The sequence below is a fragment of the Talpa occidentalis genome, unplaced genomic scaffold (assembly GCF_014898055.3).
Source record: "Talpa occidentalis isolate TD23 unplaced genomic scaffold, MPIMG_talOcc4v2.1 talOcc4.7, whole genome shotgun sequence".
Taxonomy (NCBI): Eukaryota; Metazoa; Chordata; class Mammalia; order Eulipotyphla; family Talpidae; genus Talpa; species Talpa occidentalis.
In genome coordinates this window covers 106,859,335-106,883,196 of record NW_023605083.1, presented here as the reverse complement: position 1 = coordinate 106,883,196, position 23,862 = coordinate 106,859,335, and the positions used below count along the sequence as shown (strand labels likewise).

Sequence of the window (23,862 nt, the reverse complement as noted above, 5' to 3'; positions counted from 1 at the left end):
ACATTATGCAAGGGTTCTAATTTCTCTATGTACTTACCAATACTTGTTATTTTACTTTTGATATTGGCTATACCAATGGGTTTGAGGTGATAATTGTGTGGCTTTTATTTGCCTTTTCCTGATGATTAGTTCTGCTGAGCATCTTTCTATATACTTGTTAGCTATTTATGTATCTTCTTGGGAGAAATGTCTATTCAGGTATTTAACCTATTAAAAATATTTTTTAACTTGTTACTGAATTGTAGGGGTTCTTAATATAGTTTGGGTATTAACCTCTTATTTAAGTTTGTGGTTTGTAATACTTTCTCTATTCTGTAGATTGTCTTTTACTCTATTGTTTACTTTGCTATACAGCAGTTTTTAAGTTTTATTATTTTTTTAATGATTTTTAAAAATTTTTTACATCATTGTTCATTTTTAACAATGATGTATTTGCTTCCCTCCTCCCCCTCAGGTGTAGTCCCCGTAGAGTTTCCTTCACCAATGTACCTGTGCACCATCACCTCAGTCCCCAGCAGTTTTTAAGTTTAATGATGTCTCATTTGTGTATTTTTTGCTTTTGTTCTCTGTGCTTTGTTTTACATCCAAGAAATCACTGCCTCTTCCAAAGTCTTAATTTTGTTCTCCCCTCAGTTTTCTTCTAGTTTTATAGTTTCAGATGGCAATACTTAAGTTTTTAATACATTCTGAGTTAATTTTTGTATATTTCTGTATTTTTTTTTAAAGATTTATTTATTTATTTATACAAGCACTGGGTACAGTCAGAGGCGCAGGAGGGTGAGAGAATTCACCAGAGCCAGAGCGGGGAGCAGAGCAGGCAGAAGGACTGAAGTACACTGCTGAGGGGAGCAGCGGGCGGCAGGAGAGGTCTGCGCGCCATGTGGGACCCTCTTCCAGTGGCCCGGGAGCAACCGGGGATCGAACCGGCTCTGCAGAGGCTGCGGGCCTCTTCGCAACCCAGCGCTCAACCGCTGCGCCACTGGGGAGGCCCTATTTCTGTATTTTTAAAGTATGAGTGAAACACTTTACTTGAGAATATTATTGCTTCTCTTTCCAAGTAGGCTTACTTGAAAAACAGTAAGAAAAGAAAAAGTAAGTACAAGAAAAGCAGCTATTGGTCCAGAAAGATTACTGTATATGGTATTAATACATGGCAATATAAGGGTAAACACTGTAGTAAGAAATGTATATCATAAATAATAGGAACTCAAAAGAAATTGAATTCTAGTTAAGGCATTTTAGAAGACTTCTATAAGGATGAATATGATTTAGGCAAATGGAGTAGAAAGGAGTGGAGATGATGCCGAAGAAAAAGAAGTGTTTGAAGTAGAAAACACATCACTTACATTCAAAGTAATCCTTTGTATATATGGTGTCTCTGTGGGGGCATGATTGAGTGGAGGAAAGAACAGAGGGAGAGGTGAGTCTTGGGAAACAGGTTGGGTAAAAGAAGAAGTAACTTGAGTTTGTAGACAATGAGGAGGTTTATATTAAGTTGAGGGTGAGATAATCCAAATTCTTTCTTAAAAATTATTTTGGTGTGAGAGATGCATTAAGGCTAGGAAGACTGGAAGCAGAAAAAATAGTGATGATGAAGCTTTTTAAAAATTTGTCTAGGTAGTTTAAAGCAGGGCAGAGGAAATTGAAAAGAAGGGGATCTTCAAGAGATGTAAGAAAGATGGAATTGATGCTAGTTGACTCCACCCTTATAGGGGAGGGCCTAAAGAGAAGTGACATTGATTGAGGCTTCTATCCAGTGATTATGTGAATGGTGGTGTCCTAAAGAGGAATGGAAAGGTGAATCAGTCTAATATGTTGCCTGTTGGACATATGTGATGTCCCCCATTTTTCAGTATGGATCTGACCCTCTGAGACAAGTACAGAGACTTGAATAGAGTTGTAGAGGTAAAGGACGTGTTGGCTGAAGTCATGAGAGTAGACGAGCTTAGCAAGGGAGATGAATTTAAATCTTAAGAGATCATAATTTCCTTGCCTCATCAAAGCCAGTCTTCTTAGAGAGCCAGTTATTAATATGGTGAGCCAGGTTTTTTCACCCAGTTTTTCCTTGTTTCAGAAATTCAAAAATAAACCAGATTTTTTTCTTTCTGATTGGACCGTGGCTTATGAAAGAAAATTTCTTTATCCTCTAGATTCATACACTCTACAGTTTTGTCACAGTATAGTAGACTTAAGTTTAAACCACATTTCTATGTATACATTATCTGTATTATGTCTGTGTTGAGAAACATGGATTTTTTTTGGAAGAAAGAACTTGACATTTTGAAATTTACCAGTAAATTAAAAATACATGTATCACTTTCCTGTTTTCCTTGCCCCTCCTCCTTTCCCACAGATGCTTAGCTAATGATGTATTAAGGAATTGTAATAAAAATTAGAATCAAGTTTTAACTAGCTGAATGTACCACCTATTTTCAGAGGGTGGAAAGAGAGGGATCCTGTGAGACTTTGGTTTGTAGCCTCTGTTGTTAATAGCTAAGCTGTACAAGTACTTGAAGTGGAGAAATCTACTAGTCCTTGACAACTAATATTATCTGGACATACATGCTTTATGAGCTAAGGTATATATCTACCTCATTCTTTTAGGGCATGTACTCCTCTGGTTTAAACATAAGCTGTAAGTGGAGATCTCGGTATAATTACGTAAATTCTGAATTAGTATTTATCGTAAATGTATATGTTCTCTTTAAACAATTTTTTTTAAAGATTTTACTTTTATTTATGCATACAAGAACTAGGGTGTAGGCCAGAAGTGCAGAGGGTGAGAGGATTCACCAGAGAGAGTGAGGAGCAGAACAGGTGGATCTATTGACTGCGGAGGGCAAGACAGGAGAGGTCTGCTGTGCTTTGTGGGTTAGCTCCCTTGCTGGGCATCAGACTCATGCCACAGTGGCTGGTGATAGCTTGATAGCATTGAGACTTTCCCCTGTGCCACCAGGGAGGCCCCCATGTGAATGTTTTTAATAGGTGTCTGGAGGCTTTTGTTTTTTTTAATATTCAGGATGGGATTATAGTGTCATCTTCTAGTACACTGTTACATGCCCTATGAAATAATTACGTATCAGTTCTTAATTTTGAGCTTTTTCTTCTCAACAGGTTTTGCACTGATTGCAAAAATAAAGTCCTCAGAGCATACAATATCCTTATTGGTGAACTTGATTGCAGCAAAGAGAAGGGCTACTGTGCTGCACTTTATGAAGGCTTGCGGTGCTGTCCACATGAACGACATATACATGTTTGCTGTGAAACAGATTTTATTGCACATCTTTTGGGTCGTGCTGAGCCAGAGTTCGCAGGAGGGTATGAGTATGTAATTTGCTAGAATGGGTTATCTAGCGCTTTGCTTCATTTTATTCCTGAAAGTTTATTTCCATCACTTCTGCCTCAGTATATATGATTATCAATTAAAAGTGTGCCTATAAAATTTTTGCTTTCTTTAACATATACATTTCTTAATTGTACAAAAGTAGGGAGAAAGTATTCTGTGGTGTTTGGTTTAGTCCTCTGCTTGTTGCTTGAAGTAGGTGGCAGGCTTCTTTTGGCTTTCATTACTGGAAACTATCATTTTCATTTGAAAATGATTAGAAGGGATTTTCCCATCTTCATCCATGCATTTCCACTTATAAATTTTGTTTGTAGTGATGGTTTTTGCATTGGAAGTGAGGTCTTTGCAGCAGGGGGTTAAGAAATGCTTATATTGGATGTAATTCATGAACTGTGTATTTTTTTATTATTAAATAGGAACCTAAAATTTTATCTCAGGTTTTGTGAAAATAAAATCAGAAAAAGTTCTTCATAGAATGAATCAAACTAATTTTCCTTTGTGTTTTGTGTACCAACTCTCACTTGAGTCCCTACTTTCTGCTAGGCCTTTAGGAATATAAAGATACTTTTTATGATAAGTTTGTGAACATGTCTACTGAAGACTGGCCTAAAGGCATTCTGCCTGTGATTGAAACACTTTGGTGTTGCCTTTCTGCATTTCCTCTCAAAAGGGGAATAAAAAAAACCCAAATAGGCAGTTGCTATAATTGGAAGATGAAAAGAACTGTTATGTCTACTATGAGCTGGACACTATATGTGCTTCTGAAGTGAGCACAGGACCCTTGCATATGACTGTTTTGTGCTAAGAAAATCGTCTCATTAGGGCCAGTTCCTGAATTACCTTATTTTTAGCAAAATTAAGACTTGCGTTCTACCTGCATGTGTATATCTCATTGTTAGATAAATGTGTGTTTGCATATCTGTATGCACATTGAGTTTGGATTTGTAACATTCTCATTATTAGGTTTTTAATAAGTATGCAGATTGTGTTTAAAACCTGAATTTGCAGATGTGTTATCCATCCTTTACTGTTTCAGTTAAGGGTATTAGGAATTATATGTGATCTATTCTCCTTTATAGGCGAAGAGAAAGACATGCTAAGACAATAGATATAGCTCAAGAAGAAGTTTTGACTTGCTTGGGAATTCATCTTTATGAAAGACTACATCGAATCTGGCAGAAACTACGAGCAGAGGAGCAGACGTGGCAGATGCTCTTCTACCTTGGTGTTGACGCTTTACGCAAGAGTTTTGAGGTGAGAACAGTGGGTTGCTTCGTTGTTCAAGATTGCGTGGTCAGATTATTGGGCTGAATCTTAATGTGAGCCTCCAGTGTGGCCTTGGCCTCAGTTGTGATTCACTGATACATCATCAAGATCTTTGGGAGCTTGGGAGAGGGGTTTCCTGGCAAACTGATTAGAAGTTTGGATTTTTCTTTGTTTTCTGCTGGTCTTGGTTTTTAGGTTTTCTTAGAGTAGAAAATTGAAACTGGTGACTATTTAATAAGATGGTACTATGAAACATAACTAATGCAAAGTTAAAAGGAGCCCAAAAAGAAGTAACAAAAGTACTTTTTTACAAGCACAGTGATTGATGGTCACTCTTTCTGGGCTTAGTGCTTATGGTTTGGTGACTTTTTTTTTTTTTTTTTTCAATTATACTCTGTAGAATATGAATTTTTGACTAGTAAATATTTTGTTCTATTCTAGGGGGTGGTTGTCAATTCTTTAACTAGATTATCAGTCCCTTTTGAGGATGGTATGGAAACTATAATACCTCTCTTTTTAGAAGACCATACATGAATTTCAAATACTCTTCTGGGGAGTCTTTAGATTTGGACTAGTTCTTGCTGGACAGATTTTTTTATTTTACATTTTAAAAGGACAAGTGTATTAGGAAAAGGAGAAAAAGAGGCACCTGCATAGTCATAGGTGGACTGGGAAACTGGCTTAAACAGATTTCTTTATTCCTTTTCTATGTATAAAAGTAGTGTCTTCAATAGCACTATGAAGCTCTCCGCAGCCACTGCAGCATGAGTTTGCTCCCTGACCAGGGAGGTGACCCACATGATGCTGCAGACCTCTCCTGACTTGCTAGCTGCTCCCCTCAGCAGTGTATTTCAGTCAGTCTGCCTGTTCTGTTCCCTACTCTTCTCTCTGGTGAATCCTCTTACCCCCACATCTCTGGCTTGTACCCCAGTTCTTGTATGCATAAATAAATAAATCTTTAAAAAAAATACAAGTAGTGTCTTCAGAAACTTAGATCATTTGATCAGGTTGAATAGTTTTCTCATTGTGTGAAGAAAGAAATGAGTGTGTACTTTGCTGTGTTAAAATTCTGATTTTTTTTTTAAGATTTATGTATTTATGCATACAAGGCCAGAGGGGTGTGTGTGGGGGGAGGTGAGAGGACTCACCAGAGAGAGTGGGGAGCAGAACAGGTGGATCTCCTGAAATACACTGCTGAGGGGAGCAGTGGGCGAGACAGGAGAGGTCTGCTGCACCATGTGAGTTAGTTCCCTGGCCGGCTGGGGGATCGAACTCATGCTGTAGTGGCTTCAGATAGCTTCATAGTGCTGAGACTTAATAACCCTTGCACCACCAGGGAGGCCCCCAAAATTTTGATTTTTTAATGGTTTGGGATAGGAGTGTGTGTAATTATACCTTTATCATTGGGTTTAGTTGTATATTGACTTCCTGAGTAGGATTTAAGACTGTCATCATTTACGGTACTAAAATTTGAAGTATTTTGTGGGGATTACTGCAATGCCAGTTTTAGTGTATGTGGTATTTTAAATTCACAATTGAGAATTTCCATGGAAACTAAAGGAAGGTTTGATCAATTTGCTCTTTGTTTTTACATTAGATGACTGTTGAAAAAGTACAGGGTATTAGCCGATTAGAACAACTTTGTGAGGAATTTTCAGAAGAGGAACGAGTAAGAGAACTCAAGCAAGAAAAGAAACGCCAAAAACGAAAGAATAGACGAAAAAATAAATGTGTATGTGATATTCCTACTCCCTTACAACCAGCAGATGAAAAAGAAGTAAGCCAAGAGAAGGTAGTATTGCTTCATATTAACTCACCTGTGTATTATACTGCTTTGGATAGAAATATTGCTTTTTGTTAGGTTTGGGCATTTTTACTAAGCTCTTGCAGAAATGTGAGCTCCTGCAGTTTGTATACTGTACTCTGTGTATGCCAAAATACCTAATGTCATGTTTGTTTTATAAAGACAATGTTGGTTTTTTTCTTTTTAACTGACTTTAGTTTGTGCTGATAGGCAGAGTCCAAATGTGGAAAGTTACCTCCTGTTATGACTTAGAACAGTTCTCAGCTTTTTGGTGTTAGGACTCATTTGCATTCTTAAAAATTGAGATAACCGGGCCTCCCCGGTGGCACAGCGGTTGAGCGCTGGGTTGCGAGGCTGCCCGCCGCCTCCGCAGCGCCGGTTCGATCCCCGGCTGCTCCCCAGCCACCGGAGGAGGGTCCCACGTGGCGCGCAGACCTCTCCTGCCGCCCGCTGCTCCCCTCAGCAGTGTACTTTGGTCCTTCTGCCTGCTCTGCTCCCCGCTCTGGCTCTGGTGAATTCTTTCACCCTCCCGCGCTTCTGACTTTACCCAGTGCTTGTATAAATAATAAATAAATGAATCTTTTTTTAAAAAAAAAAAATTGAGATAACCAATGAGCTTTTTTGGTAAGTATTTTCCAAAAGAAAAAAAAAATGGAGAGAAGGGTGGCATTATTTTGCATTTTTCATAAATCTCTTTACTGTTTGGTTTAAAAAGTTTCAGGTGGATTCTCATATCTGCTCTATAGTCAGTCAGTTTTCAGATGTTTCCCATGATTGAAACATGTGAGAAAGGTCTGGCTTCACACAGAAACAATGTATATGTATATGTAGGAGTATTTTAATATTGAAATTATTAACTCTACAGACAATTGCAGCTGTTCTTTGGTACTCAACAAGGGGTAGTTTATTAAAGATTAGTTGCAATGTGGAACTTGAGACCTTATCAGTGACCTTTACATATGCTGTTAAATAAAATCCATTGGCTTGTGTTGTATTTTGAATAGATCTATTACTAATACATGATTATGGATCTTCCCAGAGAGTCACAGCTCGTTACGTAATATCTGACAGCCATTAAAATCAACACTGATTTCATCAAGAGAATCTTTACTATTGGGAAGCTTCAAGCTCGCTATGCTTGCATATGCAAGTTCTGAAAATTCTTATTATAGTTTGAAAGTTTGAATTTTATCAGTGACAATTTCACTTGGTCAGAGGGACTGACTTCATTTGTTTTTGAGAAAATGTCTTTTAAATATCCAAGTCTCAATAACCTTAGTTCGTCTTTCACTCTTTAAAATAAAACTGATACTCCAGGAAAACAGCTAGTTCACCTTGCAGTTTATACATTTGCAAAGGTATTCTTCCTTGAGACAGCCATTGTACTTTGGTATACAGTAGAAGTGCTTTTGTCTCACTTTCCATTTTTTCATATAGACTGTTAAAAAGACATCTATCTACTCATGGGTAGATACTTATTTTTCACAGCCTGCTATTTAGTAAAATATTTTTATTTCCTCACTTGCTTGACAGGTGTGTACTACAGTGATAGTACATGTTAGTTGCCATTGTTAGTACACTGCCTTGATTTGTGCTAAAGCACAACTTTTCCCACCATTCATTTTGTACCACCAGTGTATTTGTATTAATATTATGCTGAAAATAATTTTTTAAGAGATTTATTTATTTATTTATACAAGAACTGGGGTACAGGCCAGATGTGCGGGAGGGTGAGAGGATTCACCAGAGACAGAGTGGGGAACAGAACAGGCAGACTGATGAAATACACTGCTGAGGGGAGCAGTGGGCGTGACTGGAGAGGTCTGCTGTGCCCTGTGGGACCCTCGCTGGCAGCCTGGGATGGAATCAGCACTGCAGAGGCTGTGGACAGCTTCACAGTGCTGCGCTCAACCGCCTGCACCACCAGGGGAGGACCTGAAAATAATTTTGATCTACCACTGGAGTCAGCAGATCACACTTTGAAACATGCTATCCTACACATACCTAATACCATTAACTCCTGTTTTTAGTGGTTTGTAGTCTCACAGTGAATTAAATTGGTGAATTTTCATGAACTTGTTTTCAAAATGTTAACCTCATAACTCCTATCTTGTTGGTTAATGATAAGAAAAATTAAATGTAATTGTTATGAAGGTATTTACTATTTCTTAATGTTGATCCTTAAAGGAAACAGACTTCATAGAAAACAGCTGCAAAGCCTGTGGCAGCACTGAAGATGGTAATAGCTGCGTAGAAGTGATTGTTACCAATGAAAATACATCATGTACCTGTCCTAGCAGTGGCAATCTTTTGGGGTCCCCTAAAATAAAGAAAGGTAAATGCAGTTTTTATTATTTTATTTTTTATATATATATAATAATAATTATAGTTTTAAAAAATTCCAGTGTAATTGTTATATAACAATTTTAGTTTCAGAAGTATAATGATTTGGCATCTGTGTATAAATTAACTTTTAAGTCCATTCTTTCTTTTAAATTTAAGGGTTTTAAAAGATTCTATAATCTTAAAATTTAGGAACTGCTTTATTGCCCCAAGAATATCATATACTTTAGTGAGATAATTACAATTTCCTTTTTCATTATGGTGTCTGATTTGTTGTTATTTGACCCAAAAAATCTATAAATACTTAATTGTATTTTTATTATATATTTATATTATTAATTTGCTTTCTACTTTTAGTTTTGAAATTTTTCCCAGTTGGTTCACTTTATTAAATATAGTTACTGGTATGTTAATTGTGACTCCAACCTGATTTATTTTCAGGCTTATCTCCACACTGTAATGGTAGTGATTGTGGATATTCATCTAGCATGGAAGGGAGTGAAACAGGTTCTCGGGAGGGTTCGGATGTTGCGTGCACTGAAGGCATTTGTAATCATGACGAACATGGTAGGTTGAGATTAAACTTCCCAAATATTTCTGCTACATTGCTGATTTAGAGCATATAAATAAGAAATTACCGATGTTTTTAGGTGATGACTCCTGTGTTCATCATTGTGAAGACAAAGAGGATGATGGTGATAGTTGTGTTGAATGTTGGGCAAATTCTGAAGAGAACACCACCAAAGGAAAAAATAAAAAGAAGAAAAAGAAAAGCAAGATGCTGAAATGTGATGAACATGTAAGAGTCATAAGTTGTGTTCTTAAATCTTTGCTATTGAGGGGAGATCAACCCATTTTCTTTGGAGTGATAAATGTGCAGCTTCAGTTGCTGGGATTTAGATTTTAGAATCAGTACTCATCTTGTGATGTGTGTGTATGTGTATCTCTGTAATGTGGCCTTTCGTCTGACAGTCATGTGTGTCAAATCCAATTCATTCTCTTCATAATAACTTCAGATTTATCAGCTGCGTAATCTTGAACAGTTTTCTTTTTTTTAGTTTTCCCATCTATAAAATAGAGGTAATAGTCCCAATCAGATTAGAATCTATGAAGATGAAATGGGATTATATCTCGATGGGTTAGCATAGAACCCAGCATTATGTGTAATGATCTTACAAACTCAGTTGCTGCTGTTACTCAGTATTCCTTCTAAAAGGTTAACACTCTGCCCAGGCTTTTTATTTTCTTTGAAGAATATTTGCTCTTAGTTCCTCCCTGTTTATCTGGGAAATCCTTTACTGTGGTTTCAGATTCAAAAGCTTGGAAGCTGTATTACAGATCCAGGTAATCGAGAGACCTCAGGAAACACCGTGCACACAGTGTTTCACCGCGACAAGACCAAAGATGCACATCCTGAAAGCTGTTGCAGCTCTGAAAAGGGTGGGCAACCACTGCCTTGGTTTGAGCATAGGAAAAGTGTACCACAGTTTGCAGAACCCACGGAAACGTCATTTGGTCCTGATTCTGGAAAAGGTGCCAAGAGCTTAGTTGAACTCCTTGTAAGTAAGCCATGACATCTCCTAGATAACTCTTTGTTCATTTGGGTAGACAATATTTGTGGGTTTAAAGTGAGCAGTAGGGTAGGCTTTTAAGAAAGTATGGGCAGTATTTCGTTCTTGATTTCATTTCTGCTTTTCTGCTCTTGGTTTATGCTGTTGCTCTATCACATTTCTTTGTCCCCCTATGTCTCAAAGGTAAAGGAATAGAGTTAGCAGAATGTTAGTTAGAGAGGAATAGAGTTAGCAGAATGTTCAAGAGTCTGCCCATTGAAGAGGGTTATTATAAGCAATCTGCCTTCCTGTGTGGCAACCCTTCCAGACTAGGAAAGAATAAAGAATCTGAATGAGAGTCCATTTTCTAGGTTATTTCTTCTAGATGTCAAGTAGGTTAAATCTTACCAGGATTCGGAAAATCTTTTAGAATTTACTCCAATTATTGATACTTTAGATGAGTTATTCCTGATTTTAAGTAATCTAGTCCATAGTTTGTGTGAGGCTTGGAGGAAAGAGAAGAAAGATGGGTGGTATTTTTTCTATGGTAATTAGTATCCTGCTGGAACCAAATCCTTTTGAATACTAGTTTTTTTTTTTCCCCCCTTTTTATATAGTTGTAAAGTTTAATGATGATACTTTATAAGTTTTATAAGTTATATTTACTTAATTTTCAACATAGGGCTAGTTAAAATAAGTTGGTTATTTAAAATGTGGTAACTAGTTGTAACCATCTAATTAGTTACTATTTTTTTCACATAGCTTTTTTTTTTTTTTTAAAGATTTATTTGTGCATAAAAGAACTGGGATACAGGCCAGAGGTGTGGGGGCGGGGGAGGTGAGAGGATTCACCATTTAGAGTGGGGAACAGAACAGTGAGACTGACTGAAACACACTGCTGAGGGGAGCAGCGGGAGAGACAGGAGAGGTCTACTGTGCCATGTGGGTTGCTCCCTGGTTGGCCGGGAATCGAACTTTCCTGCAGAGGCTGTGGATAGCTTCACAGTGCTGTGCTTAACCCTTTGCGCCACCATGGAGGCCCTAATTAGTTACTTTTTAAAGATAAAGGTATATTGGTTGTCTGCTAGGTTATTGACATCTAGGGCAAATTATAGAAGTAGAGTTTTAAAACCAGGTTGGATTGGGTTTTATTCTTTCTTGTCCTTCCTGGGACAGAATGACATGATGCTTATTCTGTCAACATTCCAATTCAAGGCCTTTATGTGAGTGAAGTGAAACTGAAAAGGTAGCTGCTTTAATTTTCAGCTATTCTCCATCAGCATAGCATTGTGCATTCTTAAGTCATAGTCTTAACTACTGTTTTAATTTGCAGGATGAGTCCGAATGTACTTCAGATGAGGAAATCTTTATTTCACAAGATGAAATACAGTCATTTATGGCTAATAACCAGTCTTTCTACAGCAATAGAGAACAATACCGACAGCATCTGAAGGAGAAATTTAATAAATACTGCCGCTTAAATGATCACAAGAGGCCCATTTGTAGTGGCTGGTTGACAACTGCTGGAGCAAATTAAATAAATAAAATAGCTCTGTCTTTCAATGAAACACTCAAGATGACTACTGCGCCTTCTCTTTCAAAAAAAAAAAAAACTCTTAATTTAGTGACATGGCAAAATTTTATCTTAAATCAATGTGATTCGTTCTTGTTTTGGGAGACGGTGGAGGTAACCTCATTAGTTCTTTCTTCAGGCTTGTGTCTTTAGTTGCGTGCTGCGCAGGCCTGCCATATGATTTAAGCCATCTCTTTTCATTAAATGTTTCTCTTCCTGTGAGACTTTACTAAAGCAACTTAGTGGCAAAAAGTAATGTTGTACTTATACTTCTGTACAGAAATGACAATGAGCTGAATATATGGTTTTACAAAGTAGACATCCACTTGCAAAATGTTTGGATGTAATGTTAAAGCGCAATGTGCAAAATTTAAAATAAAGAATATTTATTAATATGCATAGTAAAATTTGGTGTACATGTTTCTACTTACTGTGTGGCAGTATTTTAATATTTGCCACTTGTGGACTTGGTACTTGGCCAATGTTGATGTTAGAGAGGATGAAGAGCAAATGAGGATAGATAGTTGAAGGCAAACTTCTTCCCTTCGTCAGTGTTGACAACTAAGAAAAGCAATTTCCAGACTTCTGTTTTGAAAGGATGATTGTGCCACAATACCTTGAAATACTGGCTGTCTTCCTCCTGAGACTTTTAACTGCTCTTTATGTTAAAAGATACCTGGTACATAACACAAAGCACACTAAATTCAGAGGTTCATATTGACCTTTGAATGAAGAATAAAAATACTACTTGGCAGAATTTCAACCGAGGGGTGACTGTTAAGTAATTACTCAGCATGTGGACCCGGGATCAGAAGGCTGCACTGAGAGCTAACCACTTTGCGGTCTGTGTAAGTGCATGTTCCTTATCTGGTTTCCAACAATAAAGTCACTCACTATGGCATTACATTTTACTGCTTTCACAAGCTGTCTGAGTACTGAGAGCAATTCCCCCTGGAGTAGCATTTGGCTGTCATTTAAAAGGTTTGAGTCAATAGAATGGATGTGTGCTTATAGCTTTGTGCCTGCAACTTGATAATACTTGGTAGGCAGTAGACAAGTAGTAGGACAGTCAATTCCTCTTTGTAAAGGAGGATAAGAGTTGAATTTTATGGACTTTGTACCAACTAGTCAGATGGCTAATCAGATTTCAAGTGGGCAACAGCAGAAACTTTTATTTATTTTTAAAGATTTATTTATGCATACAAGAACTGGGGTACAGGCCAGAGGTGCAGGGGGGTGAGAGGATTCACCAGAGACAGAGTGGGGAACAGAACAGGTGGATTGACTGAAGTACACTGCTGCGGGGAGCAGTGGGGAGACAGAAGAGGTCTGCTGTGCCATGTGGGTAGCCCTCTGGCTGGCCAGGGATGGAACTCATGCTGCAGAGACTGTAGATAGCTTCATAGTGCTGTGCTTAACCCCTTGTGCCACCAGGGAGGCCCAGAAACTTTAGATTCAATTTTTGTAGTTTGGCATTCCTTTCATCCACCCCTTGAGATTGTCTTCAAATCTAAGTGTTGTATGGAGATTGGAGCAGAGGTAAAAATGAGTCATGAGTCCTCTCCAACCCTGTGTTTTCCTCCTAAATCATAAAAACCGCTTCAGGGCTCCCACAGCCCTTGGCTCATCCCACTTGCCCTCTACACTACCTGTTGCAGTCAAATTTTATCTTAGGATCCCTAAAAGCAAGGGCAAAAGGTTTTGCCTCGATTTCATCTTTGCCGTTGGGGTCAAACATATGAGTGCTTGTTGAATTAATAAGCCAGCCACCTTTACTGCTTTATTCTGTTGCTTGCAGTGGAGAAATTCCAGTAATTCAGAGATGATTTTTCTCTGGAAAGATGGCAATATTAAGAATGCACAAGTGAGGCAGTTTTCAAAACTTGGATGGAACGACCTGAGCTGAGAGAACCAAGCGAGCTCTCCTCAGAACAAAACGAACAACCCAAGAAGAGACAAAAAGAATGGATTGAAGGTAGTTTAGGAGCATGTTCCCTCGCCTAAGACTGGACTGCTTATGGTCCAAACCATGTTTTCGCCCCTTTTTGTCTCAGTATACTCATCTGCAAAACGACATTAATAGGTACAGTCTCATAGGGCTGTTGTGCATATTTAAAGTGCTTAACAGTTTCTCACACGGTAAGCTCTCTAAATATTAGCTATTGCTTTAATCTTTCGTATGCATGGTGCTACATGTATTCCAGTGGGAGAGGGAGAGTCTAGAACAGTTGGACACAGTTGACCTTTAGGGATACGCTGCCCCCGCAATACAGGTGTACTTGGAGGTGTTTCTTTTTATAATCTTTCAGTTCCTACTGTTCAGGCACAGGGGGATCAGGTAGGGCTGAGTCCCCCTGACGCAGCCTTGGCAGCCCAGATGGCCTTTTCGGAGCTAAATCCTGCCCAGCCGCACCAGCTGGTTGGAGAGGGCGCTGGAGTCACCTTAAATGCTCTTAATTTCTCTCCCAGGCTTTTAGGGCTCAGGAACAGGGACGCGAGCCCGAGCGACGGGCGAGAGCACGGCCCCAGGGGCAGAGCCGGCTCAGGCCGAGCCCGGCTTTCCCCGGCCGAGGCGGAAGCGCGGGGGCGGGGGCGGGGCCGCCGCGCCCAGGGCCCGCCCCCGCCGGGGCGGGGCGGGCCGGAAAGGGCGGGGCGGGCCGGAAGGGGCGGGGCGCGCCGCGCAGGGGCGGGCCGGCGGGCGGCGGCGTCCTCCGGCGGGATGTGGCCGAGCTCCGAGGAGCGGAGGGTGGAGTCCCGGGCGGGGGCCGGCCCAAGCGGAGGCGGGCCCAGGCGCGTCCCGGACGGGGGCCGGCCGGCGGCGGCCGCCTCCGCGGTGATAAGAGAGCGGCCGAGCGCCTGCGAGCCGGGGCGCAGCTCCGCGGTCTCGGTCCCCAGCTCGCCGGGCGGCGCGGGCGGGCGGCTGAGGATCATGGCCAGGGCCGGAATGGAGCGGTGGCGCGACCGGCTGGCCCTGGTGACGGGGGCCTCGGGGGGCATCGGCGCGGCGGTGGCCCGGGCCCTCGTCCAGCAGGGACTGAAGGTGGTGGGCTGTGCCCGCACCGTCGGCAACATCGAGGTAAGGTCCGCCCCGAGCGGCGGGCTCCGGGAGGCGTTTCCGCCGGGCTGGGGTCCGGTGGGGGAGGGGTGGCCGGGGTCGGCTGCGGGCGCTGCCCCCGCGGCCCGCCCCCCGAGTCATGTGCTGCGGGCTCGAGGGGTGGACGGGTGAGGGGCCCCGGGATCCCCACACGGGCCTCTGCTTGGCTTTTCTGAGTCCCGTCTGCTCCGGAGCTGTGTCTCCTGACAGCCCACTCCACTGTAACAGCCTCCACTCCTCGGAGTCTCTCTTCCCCCTGCCTCCTGGCCAGGAGGGTACGGGGCTTGGGCAAGGGGAAGCCGGAGGCCGGGCGCCCGCTGGGCAGCCAGGGCGAAGGAAAGACAGCTCTCTGGCCTCAGCGGCCGGGCTGGCTGCTGGACTGCGTCCTCTGGCTCGCGCAGGGGGCCCTCAAGCCGAGCAGTGTCCGGCCAGCCAAATGAGCAGGAGCTACAGGTTTTGATCATGATCATTTTTTACCCAAGATTGAAGGTGGGTCGGGAGAGAGTGGAGCTTTTCACGAGGCTCGGCCTCTCCCCCAAATCTGAGAGTTAACCCCTACTAGTTGGCATAAGGGAGGAACGGGGTGGACTGAATAGGTGGAACAGGGCATCCGAACATGTGAGCCCTGAGGGGATAAATCAAGATGGAACTGGAACTCCTGGCTTTTTTTTTCATATAATTTTTTTAAAAGATTTATTTATCTATACAAGCACTGGGTACAGTCAGAAGCGCGGGGTGGGAGGGGGAGGGGCGGGCTGAGAGGATTCACCAGAGCCAGAGAGGGGAACAGAACAGGCAGACTGACGAAATACACTGCTGAGGGGAGCAGCGGGCGAGACAGGAGAGGTCTGCTGCACCTTGTGGATTTCTCCCTGGCCAGCCGCTGGGATCAAACACACGCTGCAGAGGCTGTGGACAGTTTCACAGTGCAGCGCTCAACCGCCTGCGCCACCAGGGGAGGCCCTCCTGGCTTTTAACATGGGTTGGGAGCCCCCAGAATTGTGAGCAACAGGAGCTCAGAGAAAAATGAAATGAAGTTGACCACATGGGATCGGGGAGGAAGGGGAGAGAAATTTTCATCTTTGCCACTGATCACTCTGAGGGTTTGGGCTTTATTGCCACCACTGCTCAAAGTCCCTGGGCTGGGATGGGATAAGGAGACTTTGTGTGGGGTCAGGGGGACAAGGTGGATGGGAAGGACTGTCCCCTCCCCTGCTGCTTACCAAAGGTACACTTTATAACCTCCTAGACAGTCCCAAGGTCACCTGGCCACACCGTTGTGCCACACTGCCCCTCCCTTTTTCCCATTCTGAGGTGCTCAGGTTCCAATCCCAGCCTTGGAGCCTAAAGGACCAGGACAGGAATTAGAACAGTGTATTCCTTAATTTGAAAGCTGCTATTGCTTTCTCTTCCTATTCCCTCTACACCTAATTCAGGAAAGGAGGTCCCTGAGTCTCAAGGAAATCCCTAGGCTGCTCACTCAGATCTGTGATGACTCCATGTAATGGGGAGAGACTGAGGAGACTGACATGATTTCAGGTCATTTCTGAGGATAGGTGAGAAGATGGTCCAGGAAACACAGGTGGGGCAATGAGGAAGGAGTGACAGAGAAATATATCAGTCCCTCCTCCATTCTGGCTTTTCTAGGGTGCTTTGGAGTCTGGAGGAGGAAGAGAGAATATGCACGTTAAGGGAGAGGAGAATTCCAGGTTTCCTTGCTCATGGTCTGCTTTTATTAATTGATTGATATTAAAAATTGGAGTATGTAACTCCCGTTTCCTAAGGTGGTCCTGAGTAGGTGACATTGAGTAAAGGGGGGCTTCTGGGCCCCAGAGGACTGTACCTTTTAAACTCATGGAAAGTTAAAGCAGGAAAGAATTTCCTAGGTCATCTGATCCAGCCCTTTATTTCCAGCTTGGTTTTGGGGAAGGAAGGGACTCCAGGCCAGGGCAGCTAGCCAAGCTAGCCTTCCTCTAGGGCACCTCACACGCCCCAGCCATCTCCCGTCCACATATGTACACAGTCACCTTCACAACGCTCGTGCCCAGTCACTGGACTACATGGCCACACAGCTTGTTTGCGTCCTGCTTCTCACTGTCAGCATGCCTCGCAGTCTTCTCAGCAGCTCCGCTTTCTCAGTTCTTTCTTCAGGGCTCTTCAGAGTTGGGGGCCGTAGAGATACACAGGGGCTTTCTGATGTTACATGTCACCTGACTCACAACACAGTCTCCAGAGAAACTTTGGGGCTGGGAGGAAGGGGTCAGAGGGAAAGAATCTGTCCTGACTTCCTGATCCTTCCTATAAGTAGGGAGTAGCATCTGGACTCGATTTGAAAAGTTGTATGTGGGAACTCCAAGCCAACTAGCTGCACTCTGTGGAAGGGATTGGATGAGGTGATAGCAGAGTCGAGGCTCTGGCATAACCAACAACTTGACTCTCGGCACTGCTGGAAGAAGAACAGGGTGGGGTAAGAGGTGTGACTTACCTGTGAGTAGAGAAGGTGTTTCCATTGGTAGAAAATGAACTCAGCTATATGTGAGGCAGAAAAGAGATTGCACTCCAGTTTCAGGATCTCCAGCCGTTTGCCCTTGGTAGAACTGAAGGCTCGAGTTTGTCCGTAAGGTTCCTCCATGGATGATTCCATTTTCCCCCTCCCTCACTCAGGGAGTGCTCTCATCCCCTGGACTTTGACCAAAGAAGACAAGCTTTGGGGATGGGCAGTCCTAACATCCCTATGGCACAAAGGTGGCCACCAAGGAGGGAGTCTATGAGTGGTGCCTGTGGAAGGAGGTTGTCTCTGGGTGGGGAGGTGTGGGCATGAGCAGCTCACCCCAGTTAGACCCCTGTTGGGTTTCATAGGAGCTGGCTGCTGAATGTAAGAGTGCAGGCTACCCCGGGACTTTGATCCCCTACAGATGTGACCTGTCAAATGAAGAGGACATTCTCTCCATGTTCTCGGCTGTCCGCTCTCAGCACAGCGGTGTGGACATTTGCATCAACAACGCCGGCTTGGCCCGCCCTGACACCCTGCTCTCAGGCAGCACCAGTGGCTGGAAGGACATGTTCAATGTAAGGGCGCCAGGTGGCTTTGGGGGGCTGGGGGGAGAGCTGGTGACCAGGGCTTTGTGAACCAGAGGGCTGCTGGAGACAACAGGGGCACCGTTGGGTTCCTACCTGGGGCATTGTAACTCACTCCACTGGAGGGACAGCAAGTGGAAGAATGGCTGTGTCTTTTCCATACTTTTCTGTGAACCCCTGGGGGCAGTTCTTAAAGTCTAGACTGATTTTCCCCTGTGGGAAGAAAGACTGGTGGGGGGAGAGCTGCTGTTTTTTGGATGTCCCCCAGGTGTCAGTGCCATTCTGAGTGCTTGGGAACATGGTGTTATGGGAAGAAAAGAGACAAGGGATGAAGTTCTCCCCCAGTCCTGCCAGTAACTGGTTATCCTCTCTGAGCCCCAGTATTTCACATTTAGTTGGGATGAACACACACTATCATATGTGGGGTCCAGTAGGTACGTAAGCGAGTGACTGGGGTCGGGTGGGGCCTGCAGTAGGTGGAGAGAGCACACAGCCACATGGGGAGGCCACTGCCGAAGCCCAGCCTTCTTGCTATGTGGCAGAGTGAGGCTGGTGTGGCCAGAACTTATGATTGCTTTGAGAAGTGGGGAGCCCTGATTTTTTTTAAAGATTTATTTATTTATGCATACAAGAACTGGGGTATAGGCCAGAGATGTGGGGGGTGAGAGGATTCACCAGAGACAGAGTGGGGAACAGAACAGGCAGACTGACTGAAATACACTGCTGAGGGGAGCAGCGGGCCATTCAGGAGAGGTCTGCTGCGCCATGTGGGTAGCTCCCTGGCCGGGGATCGAACCATGCTGCAGTGGCTGTAGATAGCTTCATAGGTTGCATCTTAACCCCTTGTGCCACCAGGGAGGCCCCAAGGGAGGATTTATATGTGACATCCCACACCTCTCCCTCACTCAACCCTCAATTCCACCAGGGCAAGGAGTTTTTATTCTCTGGCATAACCTCAGCCCATAAATACTCAATAATAAGTTGGTATAGAAGGAGGGAAACCTTCGAATACTCGTTGGAAATGCATTTTAAATGTTTGTTAAATATGTATGGGTCAAACACAGCCTTTAGGACATGGGTTTTCAACCTTTAGATTATACTGTGTGGTAATCTTAAGATATGAAAGTAATCTGAGAAGTGGAAGCCAGTGTGTCAATGGGATGTGTTCCCCCCACAATCCTTTTCATATTTGCTGACAGTAGGTGCTTGGGCCTGGAAATAAAGCAAGCAAAAATGAAATTGAAGCACTGTTCCTGCCTTTAGAGAGCTCTCTGGGAGATCTGAGTTACAGTCTTCACCTGCAGCAAGTGGGTCTCTAAGTCTGGGCCTTACCTTGCCCGTCTGTAAAATGCCCATCTGTAAGTAAGGCTCCTTTCAGCCTAAACATTGGGTAATTCTGTTAGGGTCTTCCTATGAGGCATCTTCTCTATTCCCAGCCCTGGCTCCCAGACCTGGAAGATTCACTCCCTGGCTGCAGGGGTATCTGTTTCTCCTACTCTATCTGTCCTCGGGAGCTAAGTTCTCTGCCCCACAAACCCACATTGCTTAGAGGACCAGAAACGGCTGAAAGCTTCTGGGTTTTTCTGCTGTGAACACTGTGGCAGGTTAACAGGGAGGGTGTTCTGTCCTGATGCTTGGCTCTCACACCTGATAAAGAAAAACATTTAATCTCCCAGCTGGAGCCCTCTCTTCCCAAGAGGAGAGACACGAGGACCTGCTGAAAGCTTTATCTCTGCCTGTCCTTATGGCTGAGGCTAAGGGGTGGGGCTGGGCAGGAACTTTAGAGCAGAGACACTTCTTTACTCCATATCATGAAGGGTGGGGATTTGGGGTCACCTCTGCTAGAGTGTGTCTGTGTGTGCAGAGGCCAAGGAAGTCCCCCTCCCCATGTCCTTGTAGGTGGAACAGAGATTAAAGGAAGGCATGGAGAAAGGTGGGCCAGGCCTTTTTCCGCTTGTTGTCTCAAGGGAGGTGATTCGGAAGGAGCAGGAGGAGCTGAGAAAGGTTGGGAGAGTCTTAAGTTCTGTGCTTAAATAGAGAGATTTTGAAAACCATTTTAGGAAGAATTTTAAGGTGTTCAGTAGAGCGTAGGCCAGGGACTCTGTCCTAGAGAAGAATGGAGTATTTGGGGAAGAAAAGGAGATGCCTCTCTAAGGCGGAAGTTTTGTTTGTAGAGGGGATGGCCAAGACAGGGAGTCTTTTGGATCCTGGCTAGGTTTGGCTCAGGGGTGGGGTGGAGGGGTGGCTTCCGTTGGTGGGGGGGTCACCTGGGAGAGGAGCTGCCTCTCTGCCAGCTGAGACTGGAGGCTTCCAGGGAAGAGGCATTGAAGGCAAGGTTCCTGGGCCCCATCATCAGTGTCTAGGAGGACCTGGACACTATTTTGGAATGCCAGTACTCCCTCCCTGGGGGTGCTCTGGGGTTCCATCAGCTGCTCAGATGGGCCCAAGCTGGCGACATCCCAATGCCATTCCCGGCCTGCAGGTGAATGTACTGGCCCTCAGCATCTGCACGCGGGAAGCCTACCAGTCCATGAAGGAGCGGAAGGTGGATGACGGGCACATCATTAACATCAACAGGTGAGGCCACCAGCCAGGGCTGGGTGACCTGCTGCAGCTCATTTGAATCTCTTTGGCCCTCAGTCTCCTTGGTGGTGAAATTGGGGTTTAATACCCAGTTAAAACCCAAATGGCATGATCTTGGTGGGGGTTCTCCTGGGACTATTTCTCCATTCCTCAGGCCTGAGAGTGAACCCCACCTCGTGGTACAAAGGAAGCTTACACATCTGGGAGGGGAGGCATGGCCTCCCTTGGGGAAGAACCCTAAAGGGAGTAGATACACCAGTTGACGCGCAGGTGAAATTGAGAGGTTCTCACAGCCTGCGTGACCATGAGAGTAGATTATATGGTCCGTGTAGGGAGGACTTCTAGGAAGAGTAGGGCTTTCAGGAGCTGCTTGAAGAAGACATTATTGAGCCATGAGGAAGGTCTCTAGAGGGGCCCTTTAAAAGGTTTCTCTGCTAGCATCTAGGTAGTGGGGTTGACAGGTAAGCAGGGGGCACTGCTGTTCTCTTGCGAGCTTCACTCTTTCTTCTTTTCCTTTCCCTCCTTCCACCCAGCATGTCTGGCCACCGAGTGGTACCCCAGTCTGTGGTCCATTTCTATAGTGCTACCAAATATGCCGTCACCGCGCTGACTGAGGGACTGAGGCAAGAACTTCGGGAGGCCCAGACCCACATCCGCGCCACGGTGAGGCTGTGGCCCGGCCCTGGTGGGTAGGCCTGGGGCCTCCCCACCCCATATACTACTGCCCAGGATGCCCGTGTCCAGTGTGTGCTGCTTAAAGCTCCTGGGAGTGCACTGGGTACAGATCTGACTCTGCTGCTACTTGCATGGCTCTGCCAGTGCTTGACTTTCCTCATTTCACAGACTCTGAGGTGGGAGGTGGCCGACCTAAAGGGAATATGAACTGGCGAGTTCAGGGAAAGCAAGTGATTGTGGGAAATCAGGTGCACTGTGGCAGAAATTTGGGGTTTTGGGCCATGAGACCTTGGGTAACTCACTCAACCTCTCCAGGCCTCAGTCTTTTCATTTGTAAACTATTGATGATAATACCTATGAAGTTTTGAGGGGCACCTTTTTGTAAAATGGCCTATTCGGGCTTTGTAGATAGTAGTTACCATTGTGGTAGCAGCCAGTGGCAGTTCTGGAGGGAAGAGTTAGCTGCTAGACATTGGGCAGCCATCACTGTGAAGCTGGGCTCTGGTGGCTCCATCCTTGCCCTCTAGTTTTCCCAAGGCCCGGCTTTTGACCGGGCCAGGGAGGGGGCAAAGCTCAGCCCCTGACTAGCCCCTCTCTGTTGGTCCAGTGCATATCTCCAGGATTGGTGGAGACACAGTTTGCCTTCAAACTGCACGACAAGGATCCTGAGAAGGCAGCTGCCACCTATGAGCAGATAAAGGTGGGGCCTCCCTCTGGGCCTGGCAATCCCCTCACTCCCTAAGTGAAGGCAGAGAGTACTCTGGCCTTCACAGCTCCCCCACTTCTAACCAGCCTGTCTCCCTTGTGGAGTATGGGGGTGGGAGTGTAGAAGCTGGAAAGGACCAGGACCTTGGTGATGGGAGGGAACTTGGGTCCATTCGGTCCTCATCTCACACCTTTACCCTGATGCTCTCAGTGTCTCAAACCTGAAGATGTGGCCGAGGCTGTCCTCTACGTCCTCAGCACCCCCCCACATGTCCAGGTGAGTCTGGCTTGACTGTCTACCCCTGGAGGAATACAGCCAACCCCAGAGAAGGAGAGCAAGGGGGCCTTAAAGGGGTGGGGAGAGTATCTTGCCTGAAGTCTTGTGCCTTCTGCAGATTGGAGACATCCAGATGAGACCCACCGAGCAGGTGACCTAGTTTCCTGTGGGGAGCTCCTCTCATCATCCCTCATGACTTGGTTCCTGCCTCTGATTTTGGGTGTTGATTTTTGGACCCCTGGAGTCTACTTCTTCTCCCTGCTCCCACTAGGAACTAGCAAATTTATTTGAGGTTTTTATATTTTGTCATTGTTTCTACTATGAATGTGAAAAGTTGGCTGGGGAGAGGAGGTGGTGTCTGGTTGTTTTACCTGTTAACTTGTTCTTGGTCCCCTTCTTGGGCTCCTTGGCCCTTGTTTGCTCTTCTTGGTCTCTTTCCTTTAACCTGGGGGAAAGACAGTGGCCCAAAACAGGGCTTTCCCCTATCGTCTTGCACCTTGCCCCAGCCCCTCAGGGATTAGGTGACACAGAGATGCCCTCACCTACCTGCATGGTTATTCGGGGCTCCAGGCCTCCTCCTTTTCCTGCCCCGCTGCCCCCACTGCCCCTTCTCTCCCCCTTCCCAGTTCTCTAGCCCAATCTTGATTTCTCTGTCTCCTAGTGGGGTCATCACTCCGCTCTGGCTATAGCAGCAAAATAGGAGGGCCTGCCTGCCAAGTGGATTTCACTATGATAATTAAAAAAGACAAATTGTTAACAACCAACCATGGCTTCAGGAGTGCCTTTCATTCTTCCCCCTTCTGTTTCCAGAGTGCTTCTGTCAGAACATTTACAGGTGGGTGGAGAGGGCATCAACCCTAGATCACCTTAGGTAGCAGGAATGGACTTGGGTCTTGAAAACAGGTAGGAGTTTGCCAGCCAGAGAAAGAAGACACATGTGCATGTCTTTGAGGCACAAAAGAACATGTAGTGTGCCAGCAACATAAGAACTAGTGCAGGAGTGAGGTGGGGCTGATCAAGTAGCTCCTACCCAGATTATAGGGGTCTGAGTGCTGAGAAGTCTAGCCATTTGCAGGACAAGTGTGGCCAAGGGCACCAGTTGGTTGGTCAGCCAGTGCATACAGAGCTGTCGCCAGAGCCTCAGAGGCCATTGGGTAGGAAGTTATTGCTAGGAACCTGCTGTCTGAGGTGCTGAGAGGTTCACAGACAGTAGAAGTGCAGAAAGGGGCTGATGCAGAAGCTTCTGAGGAAAATCACTAGCCCCTGGTGGTGGACTGGATATGGGGAGAGACACCAGGACTTAGCTGGTTGAACAGGAGAGCCCCTCAAGTGCCCCTTGATGGTGCCTGAATGAATGCCGCCCTCCAGCCTCCAGGGACCACTAAGGCTCAGAATGCAGGTGGAGAAAGGTCAGCAGCAGCGCCCCTGCCAGGCTAGCGGCAAAGAAGCGGAGGTCGCCGCGCAGGCCTCCCTGCAGGGGGCGCTGCGGGGCCTCCTAGCGGCCGGGCGCGCGCCTGCGTCTCCCGGGCGGGGCGGGGCCAGCAGAACGCGGAAGTCGCTGCTCGCGCGGG

At 45.0% G+C, this 23,862-nt stretch overlaps 2 protein-coding genes across 8 annotated transcripts in view; both read left to right on the top strand.

The window, feature by feature from the left end:
* GGNBP2 (gametogenetin binding protein 2) overlaps positions 1 to 12,286 on the top strand; it is a 34,206-nt gene extending 21,920 nt beyond the window's left edge. For 4 of the 7 annotated variants that reach the window (XM_054689527.1, XM_037494423.1, XM_054689526.1 and 1 more), the window contains 8 exons: positions 3,115 to 3,324; positions 4,423 to 4,597; positions 6,207 to 6,401; positions 8,601 to 8,748; positions 9,198 to 9,323; positions 9,407 to 9,555; positions 10,067 to 10,315; positions 11,640 to 12,286. In XM_054689527.1, coding sequence (XP_054545502.1) covers positions 3,115 to 3,324; positions 4,423 to 4,597; positions 6,207 to 6,401; positions 8,601 to 8,748; positions 9,198 to 9,323; positions 9,407 to 9,555; positions 10,067 to 10,315; positions 11,640 to 11,843 — 1,456 coding nt within the window. In that variant the 3' untranslated portion in view covers positions 11,844 to 12,286. The remainder of the gene's footprint in view (positions 1 to 3,114; positions 3,325 to 4,422; positions 4,598 to 6,206; positions 6,402 to 8,600; positions 8,749 to 9,197; positions 9,324 to 9,406; positions 9,556 to 10,066; positions 10,316 to 11,639) is intronic. The other 3 variants (XM_037494424.2, XM_054689528.1, XM_037494421.2) reach the window with 2 other exon arrangements.
* Positions 12,287 to 14,794: 2,508 nt separating this feature from the next.
* On the top strand, positions 14,795 to 23,738 carry DHRS11 (dehydrogenase/reductase 11). The gene is made up of 7 exons (XM_037493764.2): positions 14,795 to 14,955; positions 17,833 to 18,042; positions 20,534 to 20,628; positions 21,168 to 21,297; positions 21,917 to 22,009; positions 22,226 to 22,291; positions 22,410 to 23,738. Exons 1-7 carry the CDS (start codon positions 14,809 to 14,811, stop codon positions 22,449 to 22,451), a joined length of 783 nt encoding a protein of 260 aa, XP_037349661.1. The 5' UTR covers positions 14,795 to 14,808; the 3' UTR covers positions 22,452 to 23,738.
* Positions 23,739 to 23,862: the final 124 nt, after the last annotated feature.